Here is a 15872-nt window from a genome sequence, read left to right as displayed (position 1 = left end):
GAGAAGCTGGGGAGGATGAGAAGCTGATATCCTGGCCATTGGCTAGATGCTTCCAGGCGTCTTTACGGTTCGTCCTGATCACCAGGGCTCTCTCTCTAACATTATGATGCTAGAGTAAGATCATTTTCTCTTCCCTAAACACTATTTGCTAAGATCAGCCAATAAGGAAAAACTATAGGGATCTATGATGATTAGTGTTAGCCAGCATTTTAGTGATACAAAGAAATCAATTCTTTTACCTAACTTCTCTTGATAACTTTGTCATTTGTATTTTTTTCTTCTGCATAGAGTTAATTTGTTTTATTATTTTTTCTTCAAATTACATTCCTCACAGTGTCTAAATGACTCACTAATTGATATGATTTACTGCCAGATCACAAATTAAAAGTACATTACAAAATTACCTTGCCACATGTTATCAGTAGCAAAAAAGAAAAAAAAAAAGAGACAGAGAAAAAGAAAACAAGAAACTATGGAAGAGTTTTGAAACTTACCTCTGCTGAGCTTTCTGAAGTGTTTTTACTGTTGTTTATGTGTACATACGAGTGTTTTAAACCATTTCTGATTCTACTACTACTCTCACAAAGAACACTTCTTTAGTAATGGATGAATTTAAATGTAATGAAAAATCTATGAGGCAGAACATAACCTATTCACAATTAAACTGTCAAGGGAATACAGAATTCTTACCAGCCCTTCAGATACTATGTGCCAGAAGTCTTTCTAGCAATATTTTTAGAAACCACCAAGTTAAAATTTTCCAGCACCTATAATAAGCTACGATACACAAACCACGGTATATGCACCAATTCTAAGTAGTATTAGGTCTAAAGATGGAAAGTGACAAAGATAGGCCTGTGTTTCACAAGAGAAACTCCAAAGATATTTGAACTCCTAAGTTGAGTGTGAAACACAAGTATTCACTGAATGTAAATCACAAAAATAGAAGGGAATTATATTCAATTTTAAAGAAATCAAAGAGAGAAGAGAAACATACATTTTAATAGTAGGAGAAGTCACTGATTGTCAAGACCAGTTTGTGGCCCCAGAAATCTTAATAATAACCAAAAAAATACTTTTCTTACTTGCCATCAATGAGCACCTCAGACTGCCGATTATTCACTTGATTATCACTCTTGTGACGAAACTGAAAAAAAAAAATCAAAGTATTTGTCATGGATAACCATAAATCATATCTTATCAGCTTAAATAGGAACACTGGGATGATTCTGAAGTAACCTGTTTGAAAGCTACTGCCACTGGTCCAACACAAACCCAAGTTCATACTTACCTAGAACCCAGCCCCTTGTCCTAGATCTAAACCAACACTCATCTCACTAAAACTCACTCTAGGCATCACCGGTGAAAGAATTCTAGCCACGTGATAGACTTACATTTCCAATTTTCACATGTTTTTAGTTGCTGCTAAGAAGACAATATGCTTTTCACCCCACCACATAGTCCCAAGAGAAAACCAGACATTAATTTTGATGCCGTATCAGGCAATGGGAGCTTCCACTTCTTTCCCAGATGTGCTCAGAATCTTCTGGAATATCATTCATTCTGTTTTATGAACTTCTTTGAAATAAAGAAATTACTTGTAACAACACATGTTTTTATTTCCCAAAACGTCTGTTAATAGTGATCTTATGAAATATTGAGCATTTAAAACAAAAATCAGAATGCAATACTGAACCACATTTGGTGTGGATTTCTGTTTTATGCCCAAGTAATTATATTTCTTATTGTATACTCCAGTAATATAAAGACCTTAAATTGCTCAGAAGAATCTAAGTATTCTGAGCTTTCCACTAGACACAAAAATTAGCAGACACTTAGATGAGTATTTCTTATCTGTCAAGATCAGATCATAATGAACTGAATTAGAGATGAGGGTGATACAGAGAAATAGCACAAATAGTGGTAAGCTAACACGGAGAGAGTTATTTCAGCATATTAGCCTAAGTGCTCAGATGAATAGCGCAGTTTCAGAGACGTGAAACTTGCACTTCATGGACTGTAATCACAAGGTTAAATGCTTTTTCTCTTTTTTAGTCCAAAATGTTGTATCAACAGCAGTATACATAAGATAGTGCTTCTACCAGACTTTCTTTTTCTGCACTCTTCTGAAACCCATCCCAATCACTTTATTATGCTATGCCTACTATGCACAATTACACAGCACAGCACATAGAAGTGAAAAGATATTATGAGTAAAAGTAAGAAAACAAACATAGCATTTGTTAACATGACAATCATTTAAAATATTGTAAGTTTTCACAAGTAAATTGAGTCAGCCTACTCACTGATGTGTAAACTTCTCTCTCTCTCTCTCTCTCTCTCTCTCTCTCTCTCTCTCTCTCTCTCTCTCTCTCACCAGAACAACAGAAATGGAAACATTATTTTATCTGAGTGTGTGGCCTGGTGGGGTTGCTGAACATTCTCTGTTTAGATACAGTGCACCTCCATCTGTCCCTCTCCGTCCTGGCCTGGACCGTGGAAAGATGCCTGTGTAGTCTTTGCTTCTGCTGGTTTGGCCAGTAGGGAATACCGGTGAGATCAGAGGGCCTGGGGAGAGTGGGGAGGCGTGTCTGTTCCCTGGTTTCCTTCCCGCTGCGTTAGCAATGGCTCCGTCCTCTACAGACGGCGATGGCTCTAGCTGCTGTGAACAGCCCTCAGCTACAGTTCCGGGTCTGGTGACTGACTGCTCCTTCCTTTTCCTCTTCAGGCCTAGAAGTAGTTTTGCTGCCCATGTTGCTTTCCTGAGTATTTTCCTTCCCCGCACCCTTTATAAATGAATGATCCCTTCATTATCAAACTACCCAGTCTTCTCTTTTCAGGGTGACATCTGCCTCCTGCCAAGACCCTGACTGGTAAAAATGTCCAGCTTTTGAGCTGGCATCTATCATCATAAAAATAAGAGCCCATTCAAGCATTAACTGCAGTAGAATCAAAAGGACACTTACTGATTATCACATCTGTATCTAACCTGGAGTAATCCTCTAAATTGACTCTCTGAGCATCATAGGGAAAGGGTAATCAGCCCATCCCCAAAGGTGAGCAGCACGCTCTGGGCCTCATGAAGGGTCCACTCCCACTTCGCTCAGGGGTCTTGATACTGGGCCCGAGGGCATCTGGAAGGATTACAAGTGGAAGTCTCAGGCCCTTTGCATTTGTGAAAAGTTAGCCTCAGATGCTGTGTGTGCCAGAGTGCACAATGTGTACCATGAAACATGTCAGGCATTTCAGAGTGAAGACAGTTATACCCTGTGTATCCTGTAAAACATGGTAAATAAAGACAAATACCTTAAATATATACGTGTGTGTGCGATTTTAAAATGACTCACATCAAATTGATAATGCATAAAATTGTTGATTATACACAAAATGACCATGAAGAAACATCACATGAACCAACCTGCCAAGAACAAATCTTCCCACCTCTCCTTCTCACAATCAGCCACGGGGTTGGGTTTCCACTTTCCCCCAGCAGCCTTCCCTAACTCTCTCTTCCCTATGCTACCTGCTCCTATTAACAACCCAGCTACTGCAACCCAGCTACTGCAACCCAGCTACTGCAACCCAGCTACTGCAACCCAGCTACTGCAGGGCATCTTCCTTCCATAAAGAACCAAGGCACTTTTAAAAATATTACTTTGTGACATTATTGTTCTCTGCCTCTGTCTTTATCCAGCCTACTCATTGATGTGTAAACTTCTCCCTACAAATAGAACAACAGAAACGGAAACATTATTTTATCTGAGTGTGTGGCTTAGCGGGGTTCATCTCCTCATTTTTTAATTTGAAACTTTAAAAAAGAACTCATTTCTGTGTGCATTTCATTTTTCCATTCCTCGTACAGCTTGGCACAGAAGAGTGTGGTGAATATGGGCAAGTACTCTGAAGCCAGATGGCCCCATGTAGACTACATTAAGTCAAATCCTAAGTAACCACAGGAAAACTATATCTACTATTCAATTTAATTTAAATATAAAATTGAATCACAAAAGTTAATCTAAAATGTAGGCAAAAGAAACTGAGAAAAGAACAAATGGGGTATACAGAAAACAACAGCAAGATAATAAATTCAAACCTAATTGTCATAATAACATTAACCATAGATGAGTTATGTACTCCAATTAAAAGGCAAAGACTTTCATTTTGTGCAGAAAGTATTGCCCAACTATATGCTTAAAGATAAGTTAAAATAGACAACAGAAAATATGGATATGACCGGGCATGGTGGCGCATGCTTGTAATCCTAGCACTCGGGAGACTGAGGCAGGAGGATCGTTGTGAGTTTGAGGCCAGCCTGTACTATGAAGTGAGCTCAAGGCCAGCCTGAACTGCATAGTGAGACCCAGTCTCAAACAGACAAAAAAGAAAAAGAGAAAATATGGATATGAACTTCTAGAAGAGGCCTGAGAGATAGATACAGATGTAGATATTTCATTGAAATATAAATATATAAATAGTTATTAAGGCTAGGACACATACAAGCAACCAGGATCAGAATATAATTTATCTAGATTTAAGATGTTTGATTTTTCCTAAAATTGTATCTTAAATCTTTGAATTGGAATTAGAATTGGACATCCTTTGAGTTACATGGGCTTTAAAATTCTCTATCATCTTACTTCTCACTTATTTGCATTAGTTTTTTGACTTTTGAAACTTTTGATTTTGTAACTCCTAGTAGGTTGACCACAATATGGGAGTATGTATTTACCAATTCCCAAAACCTAGACCAAGGTATATGACAAGGAATAAGTAATACTTCACTGGGTGAACTGAGGTTGAATTCTAAATATAATTTGTTTTCCACGAATTCGTTGCACAATCATTAGCAAATGACTAGCTCTTCATGTGCTTTCACTTCCTCTTGTATGAAATAAGGGAGTATGACGTCTAGTTATTGAAGGCTTCTTGCTTTTAAACAGGTTCTGGTTCTACAACACCCATATTAACAGGTAGCAAAACAAATACCAAAAGAATATACAGTAGTCACTAAAAAAATTTTCATTTAAAATTCCAAGTAGATCTCCACTCTGTGTCTGAGAAGCCACAGTTGAAACTGAGCAGCAAATACTCACATAATCATCTGTGGCGTCTTTTCCAGCAGTCATAGTTATCACCAGGACCAAAGGCACGATGGTGGTAAACCAAGTCAAGGAGGAGATTTCTGGAATTAGCTGAAACAAACATTTCAAATAGTTCAGAGCTTTTTAAATTCAAACTAAATCTCTTAAGTTTGCTGTTCAATTGTATAAGGCATGGCAGAAATTAATGGGGTTGATTATATTCAGTAAGCTGTATAAATGTTGAGTGCCCTTTGATAACTTAAGTGTGTTGAGTTATAAGGTACATGGAGTAGAAATACTATCTGCCAGTTTTCAAACTACCTGACCGAAAAAATAAAAATTTTAAAGCAAACCAAGTAGTAAGAGTCTTGAAATCTTTCACAGATGGTGATCTTTCCCCAGGACATCAAATGTCACCTGTCTCCACAACTCCTTATCTCAGCTTTTAACAATTCCATCAATCTTTTTCATGCCGGTTCTCAAAGAGAAATCCTTTGATCCTCCAAGCATCTACCTTGCGCTGACACTCAGTCTGCTATTTTCCATGTATTACATCATTTGATCCTCAGAAATGTTCAGTGAGTTGGAGTCTCTGGTAGAATTTTGTACAAACCCATTGGACTTGTATTCCATGTAAAATGCCTTCTCGCACAACAGAATCCATTGTGAATGGTGACCTGAAGTCAGAAAATATTGCAGTCCTGGTTATCATATCCTATTTTATAAATGAAGTATCTAAAAACCCAAGGAACCAGGCCAAGAACACGTCCTGCTAAAATATGAACCTATGTCTCCTTGACTCCAAAACCTATGCTTTTGTGCCTGTAGCTCCAAAGCCATCACTTAAGAAAGACACAAGGATGAGTGACATGACTCTGAGGCCGGTGGTCTTCAAACAGGGTTCATTTTGGAGCTGCTTCAGCACTATCAGGCAGGGAGGGTTGGGTGGAAATGGTCCATAGATGGAGAGCAAGCCCATCAAATAAGTCTAAACTAAATCAATTTCATACTATCCCTTCTGTACTCAGATTTTTCAATCTCAAAAGCCTCTGAATTAAGTGGGAGGAATAAATTGTAATATTTTATAACACATTAGGGTGACTATAGGTCACAATTTGTTATATAGGTTATAAATAACTAGAAGACAGGAGTCAAAAGTTCCCAACACAAAGAAATGCTTAATAACATTTAAGGAGATGAGCCGGGGATATAGCTCAGTGGCACAAGGACCTGCCTGGCAAGTGCAAGGTCCTGAGTTCAACTCCCAGTACCAAAAAAAAAAAAAAAAAAAAAAATTAAGGAGATGAAAATGCTAATTGCTCTGACTTGATAACTATACACTTTCTATCAAAATATCACTTAAAACCCATAAATCTGTATATGGTTATGTACCATTTTAAAATAAAAATTCTAACTCAATAAGAAAACAAAGCAGAATTTATAAAGCCTCTGAGAACACAGCAAAAACATTGAGCTAGTAGCAGAAAAATAGGAGATTCCGCTCCTATTTTCTCATTAACTCATGGTGAAAGCTTTACATGCCACCAAACCTCTGGGTCTTATTTCTTCATCAACAAAAGAAGTAGAACTAAGCCACCTCAAATCTGCCTTCCAGATATAAAACTGTATGAACAAGACCCTTTGACCACAAGTTAAAAAGCCACTAGAGAAATGAATTCAAAATCCTAGGATGGACTAAAGGGTTCTATGAAGAAACCAAAAGCAAAAGGGATGGGGAGTCGTTCATTCACTTTGTTTGTTTTTCTGTCTTGGTTTTGGTTTTGGTGTTTCCCTAGTCAGCTTTCAGTTCTTCTCAACTGTATCCTTATTTCTTAGAATCCTATCACCCCTACGTTGAGTCCTTGTGAACTGGTAGGCTGACTAATCCTGGCTCCAATTTTGACATATAATCTGGGTTAAGCCAATGACTGCATCAGATCCTTGAGCCACAGTGATCAGGTGAGAAATAAGGATACAGCTCCAATCAAAGCAAATTCCTCTCTCTCTCTCTCTCTCTCTCTCTCTCTCTCTCTCTCTCTCTCTCTCTTTTTGGTTTTTTCTCCGGTACCAGGAATCGAACTCACGACCTTGCGCTTGCCAGGCAGGTGCTTTGCAGCTGAGCTAAATCCCCAGCCCCTATTGCTCTCACTCTCTCCCTCGCTCTCACTCTCTCTCTCTCTTCCCTCCTCCATTCCCCTTCTCCCTTTCTATCTCACTCTTTCCCCTTCTCCCTTTCTATCTCACTCTGGAATTGAGTTAAAAAGCTAATCTAAAAGTCTAAAGCCAGCAGAGCCACCAGGTACAGAGGACCTCCTTAAAAATGTGGCCAAGGTGGAAAGAGAAGCCACATGAATTTGTTATGCTCCATAAATCTAAGCATGCTCAAAAGGAGATAGACCCTTGAATATATTCATCTTTTGCTTAAGCTAATTTAAATCTCTGCCACTTACAACTAAAGATCCTTAGTATAAATAGTTAATCAATTAAAGAAAAAATAGCACTCAAAGCTGTTAATCTGCACCTCACACATCTAACTCACCTTCTTACCTCTTGTAACTAACACAGAGCCCAGTACATTCTGAATCTGCCTTCTTGGCCTGATTAAATTATCTACAATAAAAACCAGGTAAATAACTACATAATATGACCTCTGTGTGAGGAGAACTGTGTGTATCTTTCTTGATTTATGTTTTTTTTCCTTCCCAAAATATCAGTAAAAGCTGAAATTTTATTTAAGCCCAAATTCTAATCAGATGGGGAGGAAAAGATTACTGACTACCAGTTAACTGTTCAAAACTGTAACATCAGTCACCCTGCAGTGAAATAACACACAGCATACATAATTTATTTTCTATATACATAAAATGTGTCATTGTCCTTAAATTTAAATGAAATTTGACAAATTAAGCTCCACAGCCTTCTCAAGCTTAGCCAGCTAAGACTCTTTGCCTCCGCAGTCTTTGCAATGTCAGCGTGAAAGGGAGATACAGGAAGGAAAGAGGCTGTGAACAGTGATTAAGCTCTGGTTTGGTTCAAATCAAGTGCAAAGGTACATTTTCAGATGACCTCAGTGTTTAAAATGATTAATGCACTCGCTTTTACCGATGCCCAGCCCTCCCACATCTGTGAAGAGAAACAGCAAAAATAACATTAGAAATCTGATAAGCATGGCTTTCCTTAGTCATAAACATTTAGCTAAGTAAATTAACATACCTCTTCAAATTATATGAATACTTTTAACAAACAGATGGTGAGAAAATAAATACATTACCTGTAATATCAGGAGGAAAAGGAAATAGGCATTTGCCACCCTTTGGAACTGTTCAAATAAATTAATTGGCAAGAAGGTGATAATGTTGTACTTGGAGGTGTGGATCCGATTATCCTGGAAAAGAAATAGCGTCAGGTAAATTTGGGGCAAGGCACTGCTCATCGTAGCTTTAAAATCTACAAGCTTGAGCATGAGTTGTGCCAGAGCAACAAAAAAAAAAGGCAGTTATTCAGGAAATATTAAGCTGTGTGTGTCTCCAAGACCCTCAGTCCCCACCCCCTCCACCCCCCGCCACTCCATGACACGCTCCCAACACTAGCGGACAGTGCCCTTTGGTTCTACAAAATCAGCTGCGGCAAAAATCCACATCAAGCGCAAAAGTCCTCTTTTCCGGGTTTTTTTAACCCTTAAAACACTCGCTCATTTGGTAGACACTGCTTGAGAGCCTCCTACATTGTAGGCATTTTTCATGCTGGGGACACAGGATAGAAGAAACTTTGCTGGCGATCGTTGGTCCACCTTCCTGGAGCACGACCATTTAGGGCCTGATGAGGGTTCCTGCTCTGTCTCTGAAGGTCTCCTGTGGTGGGAAACTCACTTCCTTATAAAACAGGAAGTGCCTGTTTCAGAATGGAAATCACTGGAAAGGTCTCTATGATGAGAAACCCAAACCTGCCTGCCTACAATCTCTTGCCTAATGCCAACTTGCACCCCTGGGGTCACAGAGACGAAGTCTAAGGCCTTGTCGTGTTGGTAACCTTCCAATATTTGAAGACCTTTCCTAGGACTCCCTTGCGTCTCCTCCACTCTGATCTGCTTTCGCAAACCCCTCAGCTTTCTCCTTGACTCGCTGTGTGAACATTCCTTCCTGGTCAGCGTCTTCTGGATCCCTCTGCATTTCTACACATCTGTCTAAATACAGAGCCTACATTCAAACGGGAATTACAGGCTTGGCTCGACCGATCCATGCACAGTAGGGACTTGTATGTCTTGTATTCTAAACCATTATATTAACAAGCCCTAAAATTTCATTAGCATTGTGTATTGTCTCACTGTGTAGTCGTATTGAGTTTTGATCAACTGAAATCCCTAGGTTATTTCTACATAAACCACTATTAAATCAGATTTCCCTTCCTAAACATTTATAGCTAATTTTTCAAATATTAATGTACAATTTCTTTCACATATTTCTATTATGCCAATGTAATTGGGAAAAAAATTAATTTTTTCTTTGTGGTGCTGGGGATTGAACCCAGAGCTGTCACACTGGGCTATATCCTCAGGGCTTAAGTTTTATTTTGAGACAGTCTTTATAAGTTGCTACGTTACCTGGGCTGGGCTCAAATTTGCACTTCCCTCCCTCCCAGAGTGCTGAGATTATAAGTGTGTGCCACCTTTAATTTAACCTTTAATTTACTAAAATGTTAACTATTCCCCCCAGCTTTGAGTCATCAGAAAATTTCAAAAACATACTTCTATTTGGGCTTCCAAACATTGCAGGTAACTAAATGCATTTTTAAAAAAGCAGGACCACAGACAATAAAAATTCACTAAGACAATAAAGCTATGGTAAACTACCAGAAACTTCTCCACAGGTTAATGTTAACACCTTTTTCAGGGATTACAGAAAACATCCTGAATATATTTTATTTAACCACTTAGAAACACACCTACCTACATTTCTCTGAGGCTTAACTCTTATCCACAAACATAGCATGGAAAATTTGGAGTTGCGTGTTCTGCTGAAATTCAGAATCAACACACCCAGAATAAGATCTTTTTAAGTGAGATTGCTTTGGTATGACTTGTTTATGCTCCTAGTAGCCACTGCTATCTGTTTAAAGAAAATTTAACCATCTAATAAGTGACCACTTTAATGTTAACCAGGCATCAAGGTGTCCAGCTCTGTGTAGCAAATTGTGGGAAAATAAGAAGATTAAAAGAAGAGTTTCCAACTTAGTCGGTGTGATGCAAACTGCCTGTAGACAGGTTGGGCTGGGAGAGCAGCATGTCAATAACCTGTTTCCCTAAGAGGGGACTTGGAGAAAATAATACAGAAGACAAAATCTAAGGAGAAAAACCAGGTAACCAAAAGTATCGCCTATTCCTGGTTTTGTTTTATATTTATCTTCTAAATTAAAACTACAATAGCAGCTACACTTGCCTCTTGCTTTGAAAGGACAGATAGAACATCTAGGATAGTGTGAATCACAGCAGGAATTTTAGAGAAACTCACTTGCAAAGTGCAGGTGAAGAGCCAGTTGTGTGGACTAACATGACAATGCCAAACAGAAATGACGACAAGTTTCTCCTGTTTACTCAGCTTGCCATATAGTGATGACGGTGTTGTAATTTTGTCACGGAGGAGGCAGCTGGCAGAGCTTCCACCGGGACCGCGGAACACGGGCTCCCCCTCCTGGGCACTGCTCTGGAGCCATCGACTTTACAGCACTTAGTTTTCCAGTCAAAGGAAACAGATCCACTCACAGCTCTGTCGGAGAATGTGAGCATTGTGGGACCCTAAATCATCCACATTCACATCTAGTCATCTCGTTGACCCTGACTATGGGCTTACAGTCGAACACCAGTGCGACTCACTCCACAACACGCACTGGAGAGCTTCCCCACAGTCCTCGAAGAGCCGCCTCTCACACCACGGGAAATTAGAAATAGCCAATCCTCCTTATTGTCCTTTCACGCTTATTCCTGGGTTATCTCCATGTGGTCTGCACTCTGTCTTTTACAATAAAAACCTCATGAAGGAACATCTTTCTTAAAATCTTTTAGCTGCTTCTCCTTGCTACTTCTTCACCATAAAGACTACGATATCTGAGTATGGATTCCAGGAAACTTCTCCCCAACCCCAGAGAGTGAAGACCTGTCTTTACTCCAGCCTCATCCTCTCTCCTGGGTCCCCAGATGAGTCGCTTCATAGAGACAATCAGTGAACCAGCCCACCTGGATGATGACGAAGTCAGGGCTTCTGGCCTGGCTTTTATTAGCACCAAAGGTGCAAAGTGCCTCCTAGATGCTCCAGAAATTGCCCACCTCCTCCTCCTCCTCCTCTTCCTCCTCCTCTTCTTCCTCCTCTTTCTTCTATTCCTCCTCCTCCTTCTCCTCCCTCTCCTGCTCCTCTTCCACAAGTGTATTATTTAAGAAAACAAAACAGTGCTAAATTAACAAACAGAGCATTTAGGGAGTTCACCTCAGTTTTTCCACTGGGGGGAAAAAAAGGTGCTAATAATATCTCTCATCTGTATAATTACTGAACTAGAACTGCACAAATATAGGATGTTTGTGAGCATCTCCCTGAGAATCCAAGGGGATTAAGAAATGCAGCTCCCTAGGCGGGATGAACTGGGTAGCCACAGTAACAGACAACTCCTAGGTCTTTGTGCCTTCACCCAGCTGCTTTATTTCTTGCTCATGGAGCTTGCCATCAGTATGAATCTGCACATTGTTGTCATTCGTGATGGAACAGCCTCTATCTCAGATGTTTACAGTTGCAAGCAAAGGGAAGGAGAAAGCCCTGGAGGGTCTCGCCCTGAACATGAATGCTTCAACACACAACACGTTAGCCAAGAGAGGTACCGTGGGTCCAACACACAGAAGACTTGAGACACTCGTGGATACCACCAACGACTACCTGCACTAGAGGAAACTAACCCTGACATCTCCAAATCCTGACCTGTCAATGCCAGGGGTGACAGACATTTGAACTTTTCCCTCCTCTGCAATTTAATAGTGCTCCATCTGGGTGGGGTCAACTCCCATCTGTAACTCAGGACCAGGCTCAGATCAGCTTAGGCCAACCACATGACTCCTCCTTCTCGTTCCAGTTTCAAGTTGAGAGACTGCCATGTGACCTATGTCCATTCTGCAATGTGCTACAAATGTAGCCTTTCTCCTTCCTATTTCATTCAACCCAGAAGCAAATAGCCCTTTAGATCTATTAGTATCTTGGGGTCCTGAGCTGGGAGGCTGCCAGGAATAAGCCCACAGGGAAGGCAGAGTGAAGAAACATAGAGAAAAAAGCTAGACCAAGCCTCCCCTGAAGCTAACCCTAAATCTGTCCTTCTTAGTTACATGGATGCACTCATTTCTTGCCTACGTCAATTTGAGTTGTTTTCTCTTTTATTGCCAACCAACCAATCACCAAGTACGAGCATTCATAATAGGTTCAAGATCATGTGATAGCTCGCTTTTATCTGTATTTTTGCCATAAAGAATGCATCACAGGAGACCAAGCTGAAACGAGCCGGTGGCTGTCTGGGGACACTCCGCACACCTGTGAAGCCCCAGGCCAGACCCTAGGAGCTTTTGCAATGAGTACCACGCTTTCAGTGCTATCAAAAGACCTTTCCTCAATTGATGAGACATTTTTATGTCACAATAGCTATAAAAATCAGCCACCCAGAGCTTGAGAGGGGAAACATCTAGCCTCCTTGCCACAAGAGCAGGCAGTTATTGTATGATACCATCCAGATTCCAATGAGAAAAATAATCCTGACTCGAGGGGAGTGATTATCTATAAAGCAGAAAATAAAAACCAGAGTGGAGCTGTGTCCGCAGACAGCTTGCCAAAAAAGAGGAAGTGGCCAGAAGGCTTTGCACTACTCAGGAAATATGTGAAACACCCATGTTTATGCAAAGATCCCAAAAGAATGCACGATCCAGTGGACAGGGCCGGAGAACTGATGTCTGGCGCCTCGGTGACACCAGCCAAAACCGCAGCTTCTTGCTCTTACTCAGTGTCACCGGGTGCACAGCCCATGGGGGTCAGGGCTGCAGGGGTGGAGAGGAGAGCATTTGTGAACAGACACCAGCCAGGGTGCCCCAACCACAGGAGCAATGTTGAGTCACTTGCCACGAACTGCAGCAGGAGAATGCTAAGCACTGCCGTGAGCCAAAAATACAGATAGCGAGAGAGGGGGTGCAGGTGCTCAACCTTCACCCCGTCCTTGAGCTCATCTTTGTGCATCTTGGGTCCAGCCAGAGCTGGAGATGCAGAACAAACCGAAAGTCTTTGGGCTGCCTCTTGACTCATGGTCCTCACTGTACCTCCTTCAACCTGGTACAAAACCAGCATCTCTCCCACGGAAGCCCAAGGGAAGCTCACAGTCACTCCATCCGCCAGAGTCACTTTCCATATTTCCGATCTCAGGAGCACACTTCCCTCCTGACCTCAGAAGCACAGGAAGCATGGCTGGTGGCCCCCCAAAGCACAAGGGTCACACAGCATCCCCCCTTTCTCTTCCCCCCGCCCTCACGCCTTGGTTGTATTCCAGCACCTGGAACGCCTTTCTAGACCTAGTACATGTCCTAGGAATAGGGATTTGTCTACAAAGAACCAATTGTGCACAATTACCAGGGGAACAAATTAAATTTCCCTCTGAGATTAATTGAATCACACTAATTTTTTTTTCCTCCCGGGATGTTTAGACACGTATATTTTATATAGCTCCAAACAAAATGCTAACTTCTCTCTGTGCCATCTCCAAAAGGGACGAAAATGCCCATAAAATTATAAAGAGAGAGAGAGAGAGAGACCTAGTATACCAGGGGTGGTCAAAAAATACAGTGAATATTTACCTTTTTTTTAATGAAACTTGTTACAGAAAAAGTTACATGGTCAAGAGTAGTGGAATGAGCACGCTGGAAGCAAGTGAGAGGGGTGTCTCAAGGGAGTTAAGGGCAGTGGGTCTACCACAAGCCAACCTGTAGCCAACCCCTCCTACGCTTTCTCTGGAGAAACACAAGGAAGGCATATGAAAAAGAAGAGAAGGCGAAGGTTGCTTTTCTGTGGGATTTTCAGGCGGTCCCAAAGGAACTGCTCTCCTGGTGCTGTCAGGAGGCCCTAGGCCTGCTCCTGCAGGTCCAGCTGTGCTGCGAGGGGTCCCCTGCTTCAGGGCTCTGCCCCTTGGAGCCAGGGCTCTGAGCACCACGGGCCTCTCTTTGCGTTGATGTGGCAGCCAGCTTGCCCAGGCTTGTTTCCTGAATGACAAGGGAGTTTTGGGACAACTTGGAATATATAAGTAGCTTTGTTTATTAGGACGAAATGGGAGCATGTTTGCGCTGTCGTGCGGTCTAGGAACCAGGCCAAATTTCGGGCAGAACTTCAGTGTTTATGACAACAACAAAAGCACAGTGGAAAAGCCCAGTTAACAAGGAAGGCGCACATAAAGAATTTCCCAGCGGGCTGTGGGCTGCGGGCTGAGAATAGCACACTCTGAATAGTCCAAGCCTTCCTGGACTCCACCTCTTACACCAGGGTTCTGCGTAACTAAGGCCACCTCAGGGGTTGCATTTTTCTCCTGCATCCCTGGGGATGAGCCGGGGAATGTTGGGAGGCCCATCTGATGTGAGGTGCTGTGCCAGGGAGTCCCTCAGTCCCACACCTCACCCCCCACAACAGCCCCAGCCCTGCTGTGCTGAGCCCCTTCAGAGCCAGGGCTGGTCAACACATCAAAATTCAGACAAACCCACAACATCCAGCTTTGTGGAGTTGTTGTTGTTGATGAGTGGATTTTGTTTGGAAGCCGGATGTTAGGAGGGAGAAGGGAGAACAGGCTGTGAAACAGGGAAGGAAATTTTTCTATGCTGGCAAGAGGTGGGGGCGAGAAAAAGACTTTTAAAGTATCTTTCTATCACTAAAACACAGCAGCAATGATCTGTAAATAAAGTGTCAGTCTTATCTTGTGATCACAGCAGGCACAAAGGGTCTGATGAATTTTCACTGACCTTGAAACTCTGCTTGAGATAGTCTGAGTTCAATGAAGATGCCCCTAAATTTGCTTTGGGGTTAACAGCAGATTCTCTTAAGGACATGCAGAAAAGCAGGTAGCTGTCTTCTGCAGGAACTGACACAGGAATTCCACAGGAAACCCCCACCGTGCGGGACCACAGAGTGGTCAGCTGCTCTGAGTCTCAGAGGTGATTTGCAGCTGAGCTGCTTCTCAAAGGAGAAACTCTAAGTACTAGGCTGCAAAGCAGGCAACAGTGAGGACTGATTTATTTCATAGTGCAAGGTTCACCAGGGCATCACTAGAGACCACTAGGAATAACAGCCAGTGAATAGAGGCAACCAGATCCTTCTCCCAGTTTCCCGGAAGGATGGATGGATGGATGGATGCATGCATGCATGGGTGGGTGGATGGATGCATGGATGGGTGGATACATGGATGCATGGATGGATGCATGGATGGGTGGATGGGTGAGCGGATGGATGGGTGGATGGATGGATGGATGGGTGGATGGATGGGTGGATGGATGGATGGATGGATGGATGGATGGATGGATGGATGGATGGGTGGATGGATGGATGGGTGGATGGATGGGTGGATGGATGCATGGATGGGTAGATGGATGCATGGATGGGTAGATGGATGCATGGATGGGTAGATGGATGCAAGGGTGGATGGATGGGTGGATGGATGGTGGATGGATGGATGAGTGGGTGGATGGGTGGATGGATGGATGGATAGATGGATGGATGGATGGATGGATGGATGGATGGATGG

General features: G+C 42.0%; 1 protein-coding gene across 10 annotated transcripts in view; it reads right to left on the bottom strand.

Moving 5' to 3' along the window:
- Positions 1 to 15872, bottom strand: part of Atp8b4 (ATPase, class I, type 8B, member 4) — a 235200-nt gene that overhangs the window by 160693 nt on the left and 58635 nt on the right. For all 10 annotated transcript variants that reach the window (XM_013510347.1, XM_013510349.1, XM_013510351.1 and 7 more), the window contains 3 exons: positions 8353 to 8466; positions 5094 to 5192; positions 1086 to 1147 (listed from right to left, as the gene is read on the bottom strand). In XM_013510347.1, the coding sequence (XP_013365801.1) occupies positions 1086 to 1147; positions 5094 to 5192; positions 8353 to 8466 (275 nt within the window). The remainder of the gene's footprint in view (positions 1 to 1085; positions 1148 to 5093; positions 5193 to 8352; positions 8467 to 15872) is intronic.

The sequence above is a fragment of the Chinchilla lanigera genome, unplaced genomic scaffold (assembly GCF_000276665.1).
Source record: "Chinchilla lanigera isolate Chin_1 unplaced genomic scaffold, ChiLan1.0 scaffold00008, whole genome shotgun sequence".
NCBI classification, from domain to species: domain Eukaryota; kingdom Metazoa; phylum Chordata; class Mammalia; order Rodentia; family Chinchillidae; genus Chinchilla; species Chinchilla lanigera.
The sequence above is the reverse complement of the archived record's forward strand: the minus strand, read 5'-3'. Positions and strand labels throughout refer to the sequence as shown.